The sequence below is a fragment of the Cupressus sempervirens genome, chromosome 7 (genome assembly GCF_028749045.1).
Source record: "Cupressus sempervirens isolate cs-2001-9-10 chromosome 7, ASM2874904v1, whole genome shotgun sequence".
Lineage (NCBI taxonomy): Eukaryota > Viridiplantae > Streptophyta > Pinopsida > Cupressales > Cupressaceae > Cupressus > Cupressus sempervirens.
In genome coordinates this window covers 731650938-731671490 of record NC_143124.1, presented here as the reverse complement: position 1 = coordinate 731671490, position 20553 = coordinate 731650938, and the positions used below count along the sequence as shown (strand labels likewise).

The following is a 20553-nucleotide window of genomic DNA, read 5'->3' as shown; positions in this document are numbered from 1 at the left end:
CTGGAGTCAATATACAAGGTAGAAAATAGTTAATACGAAAAGCTCATACCTCCTGTCAAGTCACCCAATGCCAACATTAATTCCATCTCTACTCATTTCAATGGATGAGATCTTTTTTTAGATTGAGCTTTTGTTGAATGTCAAGGGCCCTGCCATTGTGGATGGCTTATTTCTTCAAATTTTTGGAGCTTCGCTAGATACCATGCTTATATTAAGTAATGTTTGTAACTATTTTAGATTTGGAAATCCATTTGTTATAAAATTTTGCTCATATATTGGATCCAAAGAGTTTAGAGATGACATTAATTTCTATTACCATATTCTTATTGAATACTTCTAAAAAGAGAGATAGGAAGGGCACACTTGAAATTAGTAAAGATATTTGAAATTTGTGGTAAAAGATAGAAAAGAATAGATATATAAAAGGAGAAACTAGAGGTAATGGGATAGAGATGGAGGGAGAAATAGAGTGAAGTGTAAGGAAGGGATAGAGGGGGGAAGATAGGAGAGATATAGAGGGCAAAAAATACTAAGATAGAGATAGAGAGAGAAATAGACAGAGATGAGTAGACAAAAAAAATATCAAATATGAGAGAGAAGTGGAGAGAAAGGGAGAGATATATAGAGATAGGGATAGAAAGATAGAGAGGTGTAGAGGGAAGAAAAAGAGAGGTATATCTAGATGGAGATTGAGAAGCAAAGAGGTATGGAGAGGAGAAAGAAATATAGAGGGAGAGAGTGGAGATGGAAGATATAAATATATAAAGAAGAGAAAATAAGTATGGAAGATAAAGATAGAGGTAGAAAGTGATACTTAGACAGAGGTAGATATGGACAAATATTATATTGATAAAGAGGCATGGAGAGATAATAAGATAAACATATACATATAGAGAGATATTGAGAGGGAGGAGATAGAAAGAGATATGGGGGAAGAAATATGAAGATGTGAATATTTAAAGGTATAAGAAGGGGGTGATGGGGAGATGAATATAGACTGTGAGGATGGGAAAAAATAGATAGAGAGATAAAGATAAATCGAAAGGTAAAGATAAAAAGAAATCTACAAAGATAGTGACAAAGGTATGAAAGAGATAGAAATGGTGAGATAGACTAATAGAGAGATGAATAGATAGAAAGATGATGAGAGGGAGAGACAAACAATAAGACAAGTACTTAGATAACCTTCCATATCTCTACAATGTACCTATTGCACACCAAAGTGTAATTGCTAGTTATATAGAATTCAAAATTGTATTTTTTTATGGTGATTTGATTAATTTTAATATTTGATATCATAATGTTTGGTGACTTATAATGCAAGTTAAGTATTTAGATTATGTATCTTCATCTAGGGTTTGTACCGTATTTGATCCTCCATGTGGAACTTTATTATGGACATGAGGGAAATTGTTACCTCATATATCTCCTAGAAAGTTCACAATGGTGAGATGATGGAGTTTTCATTAAATTATTGAAGTGGATATAACCCACTATACTTTATGGATGAACATAACAATGTTTATAGACTAATCTCAAATCTATGGGGCAAACAACTTTGGGATTATATTTATGCTGTAGAATTATCCACAAATAGAGAAATATGGAAGGACTTCTCTGAACTACCAATTGATCAAGCTAAATTCTAATGTCTGGAATGAAAAATGAACAAAATATTGTTATTCCTTTGCAAAGAAAAATATAGAATGTTTTGTGTCCCTTCCAAAAATGAACAATACTCAATAAAGTTGCGTATTGAAGCACTTCAAAAAAGGGATGTGCCTTTGTTGCATCACACAATATTTAAGTTTTGTTGGAATCCAATTGTCCCTTTGAAGAAAAATAGCTTCACACATGGATGGTATTGAATAAGAGAGTTTTGACAAGTGACATGCTATCAAGATTAGGTATTACAAATCCTTTTAAGTGTGTATTATGTGGTTAGATACTAGAAGATGTTGATCACCTCTTTCTACAATGTGAGTGTTCTCAACAATGCTAGTATAGCCTTCTATCAAAGTTGGAATTATGTATGCCTTTTCCATATACTATTCGAGACTTATGTAACTCTTGGCCTAGTTTACATATCAAATCACTATTTTCTTCCATTTGGATAATCACTCATCTTATGATCATATGGTCAATATAGTGGGAACACAATAAATGCATCTTTAGGAAATACCATAATGCTTTACAAGTTGTTCAAGATAAAATTGAAAAGATAATTCTAGAAGTAGTAATGACACATACACAAAGATAAAATCTTAGTTCACCTAATTTTGCATCATAGATTAATCAAATTCTAAAGAAGTAAAATCACGCATCACTCTTCTCATTCATGGATCTCTAATGACAATACCTACATTTAAGGTAAATAGGTATTTGGTGGTTTGGAAACCTCCAAACTGTCCATTTGTTAAATTAAATTTGGATGGGATAGCATGAGGTAACCCTAGCATTTCAAGTGGAGGGATTTGGATTAGAGACCTGCTTAAAAAAATACTATATGCTTAGACTACCCTGCTAACATACGATAGAATAGTATAGTTAAGGCTCATGCTCTCATGATTGGGTTAAGAAGTTTAGTTAGGTTAAGTATTAAATTACTACACATTGAAGGATATTCCATAGATTTTATTTAAGCATTAATCCACAAATGCTATCTAAATTGGAAGGTATAATATATCATGCATCAGGAAGTCAATATATATAATGCATTAGGCAAAGGATTTTTTTGACAAAGATGAAGATAGTAGATTCAGACATACCTACAGGGAAGGAAATCAATTGCCAAATTAACTAGTCAATTCAACATGCGATTTTGGGGCACACACTTTCCTAAATGATTCAAACTTCGCACAATACTTTAACATTTTAAAAGCCTATAATAAAGATAAAGTTCAGGTAGTAGGAGCAAAATATGTTTAAGGAAATCCTATTCAATATACAGGGTAGGTTTGTTCCCAAGAAAATTTTTACTAGAAAAGTTTATGTATGTTTCCCTCTATAAAATTATCAAACCGGCTTTTGAGGTTTGAGGTTATTGTGTGGTTAGAGATGTTTTTCAGCAACAAAGAGGCTTTCTTAGTATGAAACTCATTAATCAAACTTGTTGCCAATCTTTACCCTTCTTTACTAGCATAAAAATGACCATGTCCCTACAGTTTGAGGTGCTCAAGTTCCTAACTTAAAAAAAAAAGGAGATTTCCAATTTCATAATGTTGATGGTGACGGGGTTGTGGGTAATATTGCGGTTGATGATATTGTTGGAGGTATGTGTGAGTGTGACTCTACAATGGAAATGTCAATATATTAGTAGTCACTATAGTTTCAAAATTCTCTTAGCTATGGACTGGTTCTTTTGTTGAAGGACATATGCTAGTATTTTTGGTTTGGATATAATATGTCAAAGAAAATTTTGATATGCATAATTTCTTAGTTATCTACATTTGTGATATTGTAAGTCTATAGTTCTAGCTTAGGTTTAAATAAACATAATTTTATTTTGTCAGATGGAGCCAATTTTTTCTAAAAGGTATGTAATTCTACACACACATAGACTCATAGACACAGGCTTTGCCTTTTGTTTAAAAGAAATATTTTGGTACTATTTATTAACATTGACACAAAATATTGGAGTTTCATCCAATCTTGAGCTTCCACTAGTATTTGCATTATTAGTGATATACTAGGCATATTGAATGATTTCTTAGTCCCTCATTTATGATTAAAATTATCAATTTAAATCTAAGGATTTGACATAAGAGGAAGGTCTTGAGAAAGCAAAATCCAAAAAGTGTTTAGTAACACTAAGTTAATTTTTAAGATATAAACTTCGATATCAAAACAGAATAAAATTTAGACAATCACAAATATATAAATAACTTTTCATAAATAAAAGTCAAATCTACAACCTAATTTATTAAACTCATACAAATTCCAAAAAAAACTAATTCAAATTTCATTAGTATACTTCTACCTTATCCAAAAATAAAGTACAATTAAAAAAAAATATCAAAACAATGAACTTACTATATATCAACCACAAATATAAATTACATAATCACTTTTTTTTTCATTTTCACAACTTTCTATTCTATTATACAATCACTTACAACTATATAAGTTAACCAAGGACACCTATATATGAAAAGCACTCAACGAGTATTTGTACATAATACAAAATCTCTATCTTACATGTTATATTGCCAATTCCCTTGCTTTATTTGAACATTGAGTGAAAGCCACGTACACAAAATCTTGAAGCCAAGAAGCAATCTACTTGTTTACGTGCCCAAAAAGATGATGAGCTTGCAGTCATGCAACACACCACCATTCCACGAACAATCTTAAACCTTTACATACTTATCCACAAGTAAACCTCTATACACATTATTACGGTGGACTGAAACTGAGAAACATCAAGTTTTGAGCAGTGAAAAATGGCGGATCTCCCTTCATGTGAGGAGAAAGAGAATGTATCAGTTAACTGTGACTACAATTTCAACATAGGAAGCGAGCATGTTGCTCAGCAATGTGATATCAATAAGAGTGGTGAGAAATTACCATCTGTGAGGGGGATTGAAGACATATCAGTGTGTTATGGGTATACAGTGGTTTTTGTGAAGGATGTTGGGTTGTCTCTAGGCTTCTATAGGGATGCTTTTGGTCTCCTCCCAAAGTATGTCGATGAAAGGAGGACATGGGGAGAGTTGGATACTGGTTCTACCACCATTGCCTTCACTCCTTTGAATCAGAGAGACGCCACAATTGTAGGTCAGTGAGTTTTACCCTTCTGGATGTTATGGAGATAATTGGATTACATAGATAGTAACATTTCCTTTGATTTAAATAGATTATCTTTTACTTTCATTTTTTGTTGTTGTTTATTTTCAATTTGTTAAATTTGTATGGGAATAACTGAATTATATAGATATTGTGTTCTTTATGTTTCTAAAATACTTTTATTTTTCACTCTAAATATTAAAAATTTACAACAATCAATATATAGTTATGACTCTAACATCTTCATTTATAGATCGACATCTAGAGTGTTTACTTTGAAGATTATTTTCATAGACACTTCTTAATCTTTCTAAATCTTTTGTACAATTTTATATTATGAGGGCATTGCCATCTCTATTGTACAATTCTATATTATGAGGGCATTGCAATATCTATCTTTCTGAGACAAGATGGTGTTTATTTTCATTCTATAAAAAAAACTCGCACACATAATCGTACCCACAAGCATGAATATTAAAAAAAGAAACATGTTTACAAATAATTGCCTACTTAATTAAAAACCAATATATTTCATTTGTTCGAGGCCACGATAACAATTTTAGTCTAAGAATGGTTAGCTTAGTGTCTTATCTATTGTTCAACTCAAGCCTATGTGAACTTCAAACCTTCAACATGGCAAGCAACTACAAGCTATTTCACCAATCAATGTACACAATGCCAATGTATTGATAAGAAAAAAAATCTTATTGCAAGAGAAAATAATAGAAGTGATGAGAAGAGATGTCTCAATAAGGAAGAAGAGTACGTATAAGGAAGAAGAGTACGTATGACCAGTTTGGCCAAAAAAGGGGACATGCCTGACTTTATTAGCTAATGTACAATTGTATGCATCTAAAAGACTACTAAGTCCTAAGTAAACTTAAGAATTTTAAAACTTTCCATTCATTATCTTTCCTCCCATTAGAAGGCCTCCCATTACGTCCTTCTAATTTTCCCACTGCCCTCCAATATCTTTCATTAAGATTAATCCCTCCTTAAGTGTATGCGCATTCCTAATGATAAAGATTAGGTCAACAAAGCCAACTTTGTCCAATCTCATTCTTAAATAGGAAACCATATCATGTAAGAACTCACAAGGGTCCCTTGCACTCTCTATCCCCTCCAAAGAATAATAATCATCTATTGAACTATAATAGTGACAATAACATTGATCTTAAACTTCCACAATTACTAGACATTGGATATGACATTCTTTATGTTTAGGTATGATTGTTCTCTCATTTACAATTTTTTTTAAAGCCAAAAGCAATATAGTCGATATGTTTAGGTACACTCAAATCTTCTTTTAGAGTTCATCTAAATATTCTTGTTAGACAATATGTCAACAAAAATATGGTTAGTACAAACACTGTCTACATTGAAGCTACAATTATCATAGTAATGCCATTGAGGATGTTTCCTTCCAATACAATTTTATACATCTCCTTCAACCCCCAAAACCTCTCATACAACTAGTTTACACACACACATGCATATATGTAAATATCTAGATATAGACATATTTGTGTATATCTATATGTGTTACACACACACACACACACACACACACACACACATCTTTGCATAGATATACATACATACATATACATACATATGCATACATGCACACACACAAAAACACACACACTCACACTCACACACACATATATGTGAGTGTGTATCACTATCTTTTTAACATGAAGAATTCTTTCTTTCATTAAAGAAAGAACACACACACACACACACACACACACACACACACACACACATATATATATGTATGTATGTATGTATGTCTATGTGTGTGTATCACTATCTTTTTAACATGAAGAATTCTTTCTTTTCATTAAAGAAAGAATAAATTAATCTAATTAGATATGATCATCTACTCACAAAATAACATGTAAGTTGTTTGTTTTAAATATTTTCTGTAAAAAACTCTTTTTAACTATCACAAATCTCTCACACCTCTCATAAACATAATACTTAAAATAGGCACTTTCTATAGTTACCTATGTTTTAAATACCATGGACCACCTTTCATAGACACAAATTGTAATTCAAGGGTGTTTTTTAATTCAAATTTGTATGTCTTAATGTTGTAGGCGGGATTTCAAAAAATGAAAGTCATATTACCCAAGGTATTTGAAGATTATGAAAATGATGTTTTGCAATCTTCTAGAATCTTTGGGTTTTAACATTGTATAGTTTGAATACAACTGTAACATCTTCTTTATACATTTTTTTTGTGTCATCTTTTAGATATCTCTTAAGAGAGTTTCATTTATTTTTCCAATATCTTTCTAGAACCCCATTTTAAAAATTCTTGTTAGATATGAGAGATAAGTTGAAATAGAATTGAGCTCATATGATTTGGGGAATGTCTTAACATATTTAGAAGATAAATTATAAAAATTGAAAAGGAAGCTTAAAACATTAATTGGTTATTAGTGTTAAGTGTTTATGTGGAAGTTACAATAGTAATATATTCATATTAAGCTACCAGTTTTTTTCTTTAAATATGATGAACTTAATTTATTGAAATGAATACACTCAACCAAAAAAAAAGTAGATGTTGCTATCACTTCTAGTCTTAAAGCCCTATGAGGTTCTTATTTAAATAGAACTATTTTATTCTAATAGCCATATTTACCTTGTTGTGTACTTATACCTTTCTAACTAGTTAAAAAACTTATGGATTAGCATAAAAATCTATGGTGAGAATAATTTTGTAGGAAAAATTCATGAATTCAAAGTATATTATAGATTGAAATACCCAACATTGATTCTTGTTATGAAGATTCCTACATATAAACCACCAATCATAGTCTATAATGATATCTACATTGAACAATAACACATGATATAAACTATATTAAATTATATTAAATTATATTTCAGCTTCTTATGAACATTATAACAATACATATTTTATAGACATGGGCAATAATTGTCCAAACAGACACATGCCACCCTTTCTTAAAGGGATACAAGCCACCCTTGTTCAAAGAGCATCATTTTGAAACTCTCCCATTCTTCTTTACTCACAAAGACTTCAATTTTAAAATATTTATAACTTTTCTCAACATATGTATAAGAGACATGCTTAAATAGACCATCCTAGATTTATAATAAGTTATCTTCTAGAATTATGTAGGCACATATTTCTTTATGTGGAAGGAAGTTCATACATATGTTTTTAATAAACATAGAATAATTATTGGCACATGGCATCAACACAACCATTTGCATGTCTGCTTACACAAGTTTGGTGAAAGTCAATGGGAATCAATGTAATAACTAAGGATTTTTATTGAGTCATTAATAGATAGAAATTATTTTATTTTATTTGTGGCCATACAAATGAGACATTAGGTTTTCTATAGTGTTCTTGTACATCCACACGATTTCATGAAACACTATGAAATCATAATTAACAAGATTACAAATGTATTAAACCTGGAGACACATGGAAAATACTTACCACACCATAATCTAAAGTACCACATGATGGACTCCAACAATTAGATTTAGAGAAAGATTGAGTCTCCTTTACTAAAAGATGATCCCACAAATATTGATTAGTGGAACATCTCTTTGATAACTTTAGGTTTTAGAAACATAAAGTAAGACATGCATGGTATCAATTTCATACTTTAAAGTCACTTCCGCAAATTTTGAATTGTATGTTCTTATACAACTCAAGATTCAAACCTTGGAGAAATTTTTTTAAAATCTTTAAATGAATCCCTTATATCTCTAGGATGAAATTCCAATACTTCACACTTTGGATTATAACTCAATTATTTTTAAAATTTTGAACTTCAATCAACATTCGACACATTTGATCATTTTCAAAGGTGGATAATCAAAGAAAGAAATGGTTATGGGATTTGAATTTGAACTATAATTATCTATTGCTAGATACCATAAAATATTTGAGTTATCTACTACTAAACTCTTAAGATCTTATTGTCTAATCAACCTTAAGAAAATTGGGATTTTGGCTAGTTGATATTAAGAAACTAAATTAGAACGCTTCCTTTTTTGGAAATTTAGTGATGAATGTGAACTTGTCAAATTTAGAGTCTCACAATTGACTATACACCTCACAATTTAATTTAACTTTTCATGCCAACCAAAACTAGTGAGATTTGGACTTTAGGTTAAGCAGTACATCCTATATAGATATTAGACACACACACACACACACATGTGGGTACATTTTGGAAATTGAGTGATGAATGTGAATCCCTTTTAACTTTAGGTTAAGAAATACATCCTTTATAGATAGTACACACACACACACACACACAAAATTCTACACAAAACAATATCTACAGTAGAAATTAGGAGTTTATAAATATAGATTAATTATGAATCCTAAAAAATAATAAATTCAACCCTTAGGTTGAATTTGAGAAGCTAAGACAAAAGTGTGCTATAGACTTTAGATTCTAAAATTTATCTTATAAGAAATATAATTCACACCGAAAATTTTAACACCTTTAAGAAGGTATTTCACAATTTAGAGCAATCTTTCACTGTATTGTGTATTTTGGGGTTTCAAATGCATCTTGAATCACCTAGGAATCTTTGCGCTAAAGTTTTCCATTAAGATGCCTATAATTTATGCTTTACATCCTAAAAGGAAACCTATGTTTAGAATTGCATTATGTTCTTTTACAAGGTGAGGTCAACTAGATTTCAAATAAGAATAGAAGGGGCACATCTCTATCATTTTGCATTACATTTGGGGTAAATGCCTAAAATAAGAACATAATGTCCATGTTTATTAATAATGAGTTTTCCAATCACATTTGGAAATCAATTTAAACTAAGATACGATGCAGATAATGTTATGAAGACATTTCCTTTCAATAAAAATAACTAACTATGATTTTAAGGAAATGTACTATAAATTTTAAAGATGTGTACTCTAATTATTTTCAAAATATTTTATTAACTTTTAAATTTATAATATTTTAATAAATAATGATCATTATGATGGTTGCCACAATTCAAAGAGCCATTTACCTAATAATTTTGATAAACTATAACCAAATTATAATATTATATGCTTGTCATAAATTATTTATCACATTCTTTTAACTTAATAAAAGTTAATTTATGACATTATCTTGGTCTTACTTTTACTATCAATTTGGGGATAGGAGTGGGTAACCTAGATTGATCATTACGGATGTATGCAAGAATCCACAAACCACATGCATTAGGTAATCTAAGCATCAAGTTGAACCCAAGACCAATGGGGAGAAAACCCACTCCTTAAGCCAACTCTACCACTTGTATGGGTTGTTACATAGTACATTTTAAATAATTTAAGTTGACTAACTATATATGTAATATAAAAAACATTATATATATACTATGATCATTGTTACATAGTACATTTTAACTAATTTAATTTGGCTAACTATATATGTTTTTTTTTCTAACTATATATGTAATATAAAAAAACATTATATATATACTATGATTTAACACTTATAGTTAGTAAGGAGGTTATTTAAATATAAATTATTTTGAAAAATAAATTCCTACTATATTTGTTTCTCAATTTTAATGTCCAATTAATGAAAATTATCAATTGTGATTGATATATCATTGTTAACTTAAACTAACCATATAAACATTTTCCATTACATGAAATCTTGTAAAATAAAACATAAAAGAGAGATGAGAATGAGACTTAGTATTCTTGGGAACATTATTTATTTATATTAAATAAAATGTATTTACTAGTTATAAAACTAATTAATGATTGATATGATGCAGGTGGTGTACAGGAACATGATGCATCAATCCCTCCAATAAATGTTGCAATTGGTATTATAGTGGAAGGTGGTAAGATTGAGGGATTAAACAATGATAAAGTAAGAGTACAAAGTGTACAAAAGGTATATGATAGAGCTATAGATGTAGGGGCAGTACCAGTACAAGCACCTGAAATGAAACCTTGGGGTCAGATTGTTGCTTATGTAAGAGATCCTGATGGAGTTCTTGTGCAACTTGGAAGTGTTAGAAGATGATCTAAAGATGCTAATCCATAAATATCAACCATTGAAAATATGTATATGTTTCCATTTATACATAAGCATATACTATATATTTTTGTATATAAGTAATAAATCCATTTATACATGATAATATACTCATTTTCAATCCAACTTATTTAGCTATGATTTTCATTTAGATAATTATTTGAATGAAATATTTTTTTATATAATAAAATTTAGCATTGTTTAAATGAAAAATATGTAGATATGCAATGAAATAAGCATTATAGTCTAAATATTATTAAAAATAGTATTGCTTTATCTTTCTTGTTTTCATATTATTTAATTTTTTATTATTATTTAATTTACCAAATGTACCCACTCAAGAACATGATGTGTTATCATTTTATCATTAAATTATATAAATCTTTACTAATTATTTTAATATATAACATAAAAGATAAAAGTAATAGTATACATACCATATATATTCCTTATTATTTCATTATAATTTTTTAAAAATAAACATTTTTCTTAATTTCAAATTATTGAATTTCTATAATACATATTTTTTGATTTTTGAAAATAATTAAACACACACATTATTAACTTGAATGGATCTTGAAAGGTGGGCTATAAAACTGCAATAACATAGGGAATATGGCTCCAATGAAAAGTTCTTGTCAATGGAGATTGTATAACTAGGCAAGTGCTTAGTACTAAGGTTTTGGTAGGAAATCCACAAGGATGCATGAAAAATTACCTTCCAAAAACTTGATATCGAGCACTTTCTTGGTTATACCACCTCCATTGACTAATTTCTTGTTGTCGGAGCCATATTCCTAATATGTGAACATTAATGGATGATGGAAATTGGGCTGCGAAATTGGAGTAACATCTTGGGAATATGATTCCAAAAAAAAAATCATCAACAAAGATCATATAACTAGATAGGTGCTTAGTATGAAGATTTTTGAAAGAAATTATACAAGGATTCAAACTAAAGAACATTGCCTCAACATTCTTGAATAACATCCCATTAGCAAATAGAGGGCGAGAAGTAAACCTTGACCTATGATGCAAAAGTTTGAGAAAATTATCAAGTTAAAAGTTCCTGACAATTTGATCAAGGATAAAGAAGAAAACCTACAATACATGGTCATTGTAGGCAAATTCTAGAATCTAAACCCTACCAATGAAGCTCTTAATTAAGGAATGAGTATCATCAACTCGTTAGAAATAGTGAATTCCTTCATGATTGACCAGGGGAAGGGTTTCTTTATTTGTCTATTTGAAAATAAGAGGGCTAGGGATCTTTTTTGGAAATACCATTCAAGGTTCATGAAAGGTTGCGATCTCTCCACAGAGAATGACATCCCTTATTCATTACCCATATAGACTTCCCAAATTTTTTCCACACCAGATCTTCCTCCCAAAGCTTCCACTTTAAATTAGGGATCTTCATGTTTTTGAATTAATTATGAATAAGATAGGAATCTTCATCAAGCATGACCTAGTTTCATTTGAAAATTGCAAATTCACTTCTAGGATCTATTATTTAATTGATTCTTTCAAGCCATGAGAAGGCTACATCAAATTGGAATGTTTCAATCATTTTTTCTCACAAAGACTCTAAAGGGATAGTGTCCAAAAAGTAGAAACACATCAAGAAAATGGTCATTTCACCTCCAAATACCTTAGCTAGACCAATGACCAAAAATTCATATGTCTAGATCCCTCCTTGAACCTAGATAATTTCTTGATGAAAATTGGAAAGACCAAAAACTATAATAAAGAGAACTACAATGTGCTATGAGAAAACTAGGAGGAATTTTTGAGCTATGAGCAAGAGCATGTTGGTAACAAGAGGAAGAAAATAATGTCCCCAACAAAATCTTGAGGGCAGGAGGAGATTATTATTTTTAACCAAATCAATTAAATTTATAGACAATAGAATCCAATTGTAGGACCAAGGTTCAATGATATCCACCAATGTCATGCCTATTGCAACCTCAATATTAGAACAAATATTCCATCAGAGAAAAATAAATAAATGGAAGCAATTTTAGATGATATCCTCTTATAGGTAGATAAAGTTATCTTAAATTAAATCTCACGAGAAATCTTCTTAGAAAATGGTGAGACTAATGAGCCTCTAAGGACTAGGATTGAAGACACATCACTAGGAAAACTAGCATCTAACATCTTCCAAACTGAAGCATCAATACTCCATTCTCACATGGGATCAACCATAGGGAAATTCAAAGGACACCCACAAAAGAGAAAGAAAACAAACGACCTTTGCAAAAGGACTTCAACAGGTGTTATGTTTTGAATTAGTTCCTGAGAAATCCAAAGAAATTGATTTTGCACTCATTTAAAGAAGTCCACTTTAAATAGCAGGTCTATTAGCTCTCTAAAGATGCAGTGAGGCTTATCATGTATAAAGTTAGGGTCATTAGTGCCCTTAAAAAATCTCATCTCATCAAGAGTTGGAATGACTCTTCAGATCATAGTTGCCAAAAATGAGAAATGAAAACTTTAAAGGTTGCACAAAAGAAGTGTGTGTGATTTTGTTAATTTATTTCTAATGTAGTTGTTTAAAATTCAAATTAAATCTATACCATTCATAAAAAACTAATTATTTAATTGCTATTTTCACTTTAACTTAATAGTAAAAAATTATCACTATTTATTATTAACTTTTTAACTATTTTAAAACTTAATTGGAATATCTATAGGATATCATATGTTTAATTGCATGTACAATAAATAATAATAATAAAACTTCTATCTAAGTGTTCCTAATCTATTTGACATTTTGAATTAAAAAAATGGTATCAAGATCATATATTTATTTTATCAAAAATATTGACCAAAAGTAATGGTTTTGTGACAAGAAACTTGTTTCATCCGTTGAAATGCGAAACAAGGCTTCCTTATCACATTCTAGCAAGTATGCTTCAAATACAACTACAAGAAAAAAAAAACAAGAAGAAGAGAAGGAAAAAAAGATATTTACTCAATGGAAGAAATGGTCGGTGATCCATTCTCCCTCTATTAACACCTTAGGTGGACTAACCATCCTATGGAAATCATCCAAAATCAAAATAGAAATCATCAGTACGGGACTCAACTAGCTAATTTTGGAAGAAAAAATGTCTGAAGTTTCTTTCATTCTCATTTGTGTCTATGCTCCCACATCCATGGCTAGGAATATTTAACTATGGCATCAACTCTCTCAAATCATTCAAACCTATGAGTGACATCACATAATACCATGAGGTGACTTCAATGCAATTGTAAAATTGTCTAAGAAAGTGGGAGGTATCATTCCCCTAATGAAATCTATAAAAAACTTCTAGCAATTCACTTTGGTGAATGGTTTGTTATATTTCTCTCACTTAAATAGTAGTCACATGGATAACTAAGAGGAAAGAATTTTTGAACATTGGGGTTAGACTTGATATATTCCTCCTTAATTTGAGTTGGGTTTTAGAATTCAGTTGAGAGCACACACTTATACTTCCATGGGTGAGATTAGATCATTATGCATTGTAAATGGAAGCTAAGATAAATAGAGCTACCAAGTGCAGACAATCATCTTTCAAACTAGAAAGGATGTGGTTTAGACACTAAAATTATATGAATTTTTTTAATTTATTGGTACAAATATTCTCCTTTTGTTATCCAGGATGTTTGAATTATCCAAAAAAATTTCTTTAATAAAAAATAATATCTTTACTTAGAACAAGAAGGAATTTAAAAATATTTTCACCAGAAAGGTGAGACTGGTGTAATGATTAGAGTACTTAACACCAAGATCATATCAAAGGGTCTAAAAATATATCTTCTTGATTCACATGACAAATCCAAATCAGAACTAGAGGAATTTCTCAACAATAGAGAGATTTGGCTAAAAGGAGGAGACAAAAATACTAGGTTTTTTCACAAATCAACTTAAATCATTAAACATAAACACTATTTTTTCTATAATTAATGACAAGGGTTGCATCCTACAAAATGAAAAAAGATATTCAATGAGAAGCTATCAATTTATTTTCTAACCTCTTAGTTGATTGAAATACTTTTTCCTTGTCCGCTTCCAATGAAGTTGTTAATAGTATACAAAGTTTGATCTCCCAAGTAGATAACAAGTTTTTAATGGATCTATTTTTTATTGGAGGAAGTTAAAAAGGTGATTTTTTCAATGTCTTCCAACAAGGATCTAGGGCTATATGGGTTTACACCTCTCTTCTTCTAGAAATATTTGGATTTGATAGGTTTTGAAATCCTATTAGTCTTAGAGGACTCTTGTAGAAATATCACAATGCTCAAACAATTAAACACCACATTTCTCCCCTTAATCCCTAAATGCTCTTATCCCTCATCCTTTTCTAAATTCAGGCCCATCACTTTATTTAACACCACCTACAAGATATTCACCAAGTGGATCTCATCCAAATTAGCTATCTTGATCCCTCACATTATCTGACCTCAGTAAGGAGGACCCATTCTTGGAAGGTACACAATAGAAGGGGTTTTAGTTTCTCATGAAGTTATTTATTCAATTAAATAAGAATAAATATCAAAAATGACCCTCAACATGGATATGATGAAGGCCTATGAATGAGGCTCATGAAAATTCTTGCATAAGATTCTCATTAAAATGGGATTTAGTAAAAAATGGTGTAAGTGGATCTTGTCTTGTATCAAGGGTAAAGAATTTTTAATTCTAGTGAATGACACCCCATGTGGTTTCTTCTTATCTAGCCATGCATTTTTTCAAGGTGATTCTCTTTCACATTTTATATTCATCATTCTTACTGAAGGCCTAAGAAGACTGATTTCTCTCAAACATTCCCAAGGATGTTGGAAGGCAATTCAAATTACATAGTCTAAAAAACATGCTACATACAAGTTATTTACATATGATACTTTTTCCTTTGTCCAATCCTCTATTCAAGAGGTGAGTGTAATCAATTATACCATAAACACATAGTTTTTTGCCTTAGGAGAGAAACAAAATAATACAATGGAATTTTTTTCTTTAACTCATTTGACATACTCACTAATGCCATCTGGAATATATCATGTTTCACTATTTCCAAATTACCAAGTACAAATACCTGGGGGTTCCTTTCTTCAATGGGGAAAATAAGGTTTCATATTGGTTGAGCATACTTTCATTTATTAACTTGAAAGGATATGTAGTTAGAAAGCCAGATGGATTTTTTTTGCAATTAGAAGATCATCCTAATCAAATATGTTCTTAGTTCAATTCTAAACTATGTTATGTCAGTGCTACAAGAACTGACTATAGTGTTCGACTCTATCAAGAAACTAATGAGAGAATTCCTTTGGAATAGTAATATTGATGGAAAGAAGAAATTCTCTCTAATATCATGCGAACAAATGTATTTCAAAAATTCAAGCAGGAGCCAAATTGCACAATTTGAAGGAAATGAATCAAGCCTGTGTTCAAAAATAGCTTCAAATTTATATGATAGACTAGACTCCCTTTTGGAAACCATCAATAAATAAAAATATATTAACTCTCACTCACCATCAACAACCCCCCAAAGAAATCCTATATGTTGAAAATTATCATTAAATATAGGAACATCTTATTCCTAGATGTTTCATGGATGACAAACAATGGAAAAATTTCCATATTTTAGAAGACTCCTAGAATGGATACAAGCCTTTGGTCATGATTCCTAACTATGTTCAAAGAGTTGGAGAGATTTTTCTATACTGGATATGCCTAGTTAACTTACTCCAATCTATCCTAGATATGAGATCTGTACACATTAACTTAAATTGAGATAAGCTTATCTAGACTAGAAGTAATGATGGTAAGTATAATGTAAATTAGGGATACAACCTCATTAAATCTCTAAACCCTCAAATACCAACATGAGAATTAATATTCTATTCACATGATGATATTTTAACAAAGTAGATGCATTCTCATGGTTGGTTATCCACAACATAAATATCATAGGTGAAAGGAAACAAAAACAAAGTATTTTCAAGGAGCTATGTAATGCTATCCCAAAAATCCTTGAAACCCAAGGATAAAACATGCAATAATTATTTTTTATTAATCATAAGTCACCTCGCTACAACACGGAGTAACCAAGGGCACAACTAAATATCTAAACAAGATAATAAAGCATGGAACATGGTATAACTCACATGTTCTCATATGCAAGAACAAGTCCTTCTAACACTTCCAAAGATTATCAAGCACTAAACCATACCCCCGAAAAAAGAAAACACATTCATGAGGATACTCAAAGGAGATCTAGATAACTTCCACAAACCCCAAGAAGGAGATGCTAATCTATCTATCCCAAGAACAATGTTCATTTTAAGCCCTAAATAAATATTTCTAGAATGCTTAAACATACAACTAACCATAACATAATCAAAATAGTAAGCTTTAACCCTCAAATGGTCCTACACAATAAAAGGGCTCAAGGTTACAATCATTTGAATCTATTGCACACCATGTTGAAGGTCAAATGTTGAATCCTAAAATTCAACTAAGTTTGAAATCTCCTAAAAACCTCAAAATATAGAATCTTTATCTTAACTCCTAGAAAGATGAATCCACTTTCAAACATAGTGAAAAAATATATATAAATTATATCTTAAGTATAAGAAAGAAAGAATATTCTTTCTTATACTTAAATGAGATATTCTATTTATGGTCATGAAGCTAAATTAGTCCTAATAGGGCCTGAAAGGCATGCGTGAGAACCCTAGGAAATAGCCCAAATGGTTAAAAAATATCCCACCATATAACTTATATTACAACCCAAATAGGGTGGAGATGATAAAAACTAGGAAAAAATGACAATTTTCCATTATAGATGCCAAATTGCACAAACACCAAAATAGAAACTAGTGAAGTCCAAAACTTATATACCAAGGAAATAGTCACTCAATCACATCAAAACATAAATATAAAGAACAAATATACAAGGTTAGATCAACATCAATACGCACAACATCAAATATACATGTATATCATCAAATATCTCTTTAATAAGAAGAGTGAGAATACAAGCTCCAAATCATGTAGCTAGAGGAGATTCATCCTTGGTCACTGGTCCTAGTAGTGATATAGTTAACAAAACCTCCCAACTATATGGAACCCATAGGTGAAACCCACCATTCTCATGGAGATAGTAATCAGACCACAAACAAAGGAATACACACAAGAAATGAGTGAATAACACATACACAAGACAAATACATAATCTCATAAGACATCACAATGTTAAGTACAATATAGTAGACTAGAATGAAATCATACATGGAGAACACACAAAATGAGATTGATTGTCCAAATATAATCAAGAACACCAATAGTCACAGTATACTATAGTACTACTTTAAAGTCATAAGAAATTTTTAGCGTGGAGACATGGGAGTGGAGTGTCATCACACAACTCACAAAGCCTATGCGGCATCAAACTACCCTTCTCTCATCAAGGATGTTTGGCCAAGCCATATAAACATCCACAAATGGAAAGATTATAATGTACCATATCAATACCCTCACACAAAAACAAGGTAGTTTTCCATATTAACATCCTTAACAATGAAAAGACAAGACATACCATTTCTAGGTATGTGCACCAATTTGTGGTGCCAAAAACATGACACATAAAGTTTTTTTTTAATTAAGAAATTTTATAAATGGGCTGCAAACCTGTGACCCTTTTTATTCTTTTTGTATTTCTCCTCATAGTGCATACATGGATTGAAGAAATTGAAGAATTTTGTCACCCGCCTCCTTAAAATGCCTCCTGGTCACCGAAGTTCAAGATCGGGATCATGTCGTATGTTTTCTACTCTTGTTTTTGCATTGTTTGGTAAGTTTACATTGTTTTGTAGGTTTTTTTCAATTTTTCTTTAAATTTATTTATTTATTTAGATTGCAATTGGTTTCTTATCAAGAAATGTGAATAATGAACCACTAAAATCCTAGCCAAATGAACAAAATCAAAATGAAAATCCTTCAAAAGATCCAAATCCTAACCCTCGACAAGATGAAAATCAAAACCCTCCACAACAAGAGCAAGAAATTTTGCAACCTACACTGATTGGAAGACCTCCTCTTGGCACCCAAGACAACATAATGAATGAAATAGAAAGAGGGAAAAATGAATTAGAAGCACTCATTGGTAGGTTGAAAAATTATGGACAAACCAATCTGATGAGAGCACAATTAACATCCTCCCTTGAGTCCACTATGACCCATGTAGCTTCTATTAGTGGTTAGTTGGATATTTGGTGTGTTAAGAGGGATGAACAAAGAATATATTATGCAAAAAAATTATCATATCAAGATGTAACAAAAAAAGAAATACCAAAAGGTAGCATTTGTGCATTGTTTAAAAAGCCTAGAGAACAAGATACTATTAAACATACAACTAAAAAGGTTCCCCATTCATTGGTGCATACATGATGGTATTAGAAATAACTTTTGGGATAGATGGTGGATGGTCTTTGATGCTCCTCCCTACAATAATCACAAGGTTCCAATGTATTTCTTAAGGAAAATGTATTGTGAATTTTTCCTTGGGGAGATTCCCAATTATTTTGATATATTAGAATCTTAGGGTAGAGGTGGGGATCATCATTTGAGAGGTTAGGGGCACATCATGATCCTAATGTAGTTAGGGAACTTATTATCAAGCCACAGGGTAATCATGTGTGTAAGGCCCACACTTTTACCCTATTATAAATCTTAAGGAATGCATGTGATTAGGAGTTAAATTAAGTCATGATTGACATTTTCGTTACTAAGAATGATTTATGAGATCTTATTAGAGACTGATGCAAATTTTGGTTATTATAAGTTTAATACCAATTCTATAAAATTAGGTTGAATAGATAAGATCACATGTAGACAAGACTCAATATGTTCTAACTAGGAACTTGGTCAAGGGATTCAAGGTATGATCTTCAAGACAAGTAGGAAAGATGAAGTGACATTTACTCTTGTGAGAAATAACAATGATTGTATATTATAATGACAACAAAACATACATGGTTGCATTCATAGATTGGTTTTAAATCATGATGACATAATTATGAAAACATTCCAATGGCTTGAGGAATTAACCCTAGAACACACACACACCCCTTGTAATGTAACAAAGAGGTATTGCTAGGAATGTAGTTATGATTAACTTAATTGAAAGGATGCTAGTTACATGTTTTCATATTAGTGATTTCCACTTAAGAGATATAATAGGATCCATTTAATTGCTTAAATGATTTAATAGATATGACTTCAGTGTTTCATGGTTATGATAGACAAGTATAGTGATAGTGTTTAGAATAGTAACTTTGTTATGATAAGAAAGATAAAAATTGATACACATATTTTGATATTGCAATGATTTGAATATTTTATGGAAATAATTAGATGGAAGTTAACTAGATATTTTAAATGTAAATTAAGTGATATTGGATTATTCTACACTTATCTGCATGTATTTCTATATTATTACATTGGGCTACTAATATTAAGTTGAGTGTGTAGGAAAGTTGAACCATGGAAATTATTTGGGGAAACAAGGTTCAAAACTATGTGAACATGGTAAAGCCACGGTGAATCTTTGGAAGATTCAAAACTTTGTTTTATTGTGTTTATTTCATAATGTGATTGTGCATGGGTGTTATAAGTTTAAAGATCATGATTAATTAGCAACATGTCATCGTG

General features: G+C 30.7%; 1 protein-coding gene across 1 annotated transcript; it reads left to right on the top strand.

Moving 5' to 3' along the window:
• Positions 1–4412: 4412 nt before the first annotated feature.
• On the top strand, positions 4413–10843 carry LOC149549320 (uncharacterized). Its single transcript, XM_089794895.1, has 2 exons — positions 4413–4776; positions 10585–10843. Exons 1-2 carry the CDS (start codon positions 4443–4445, stop codon positions 10836–10838), a joined length of 588 nt encoding a protein of 195 aa, XP_089651021.1. The 5' UTR covers positions 4413–4442; the 3' UTR covers positions 10839–10843.
• Positions 10844–20553: the final 9710 nt, after the last annotated feature.

Excerpts from the sequence above, each read along its gene's own strand:
- LOC149549320 (XM_089794895.1), top strand. The coding sequence starts at position 4,443 with ATGGCGGATCTCCCTTCATGTGAGGAGAAAGAGAATGTATCAGTTAAC. Across the intron at positions 4,777-10,584 it reads GAGAGACGCCACAATTGTAG|GTGGTGTACAGGAACATGAT; the intron begins GTCAGTGAGTTT and ends GATATGATGCAG.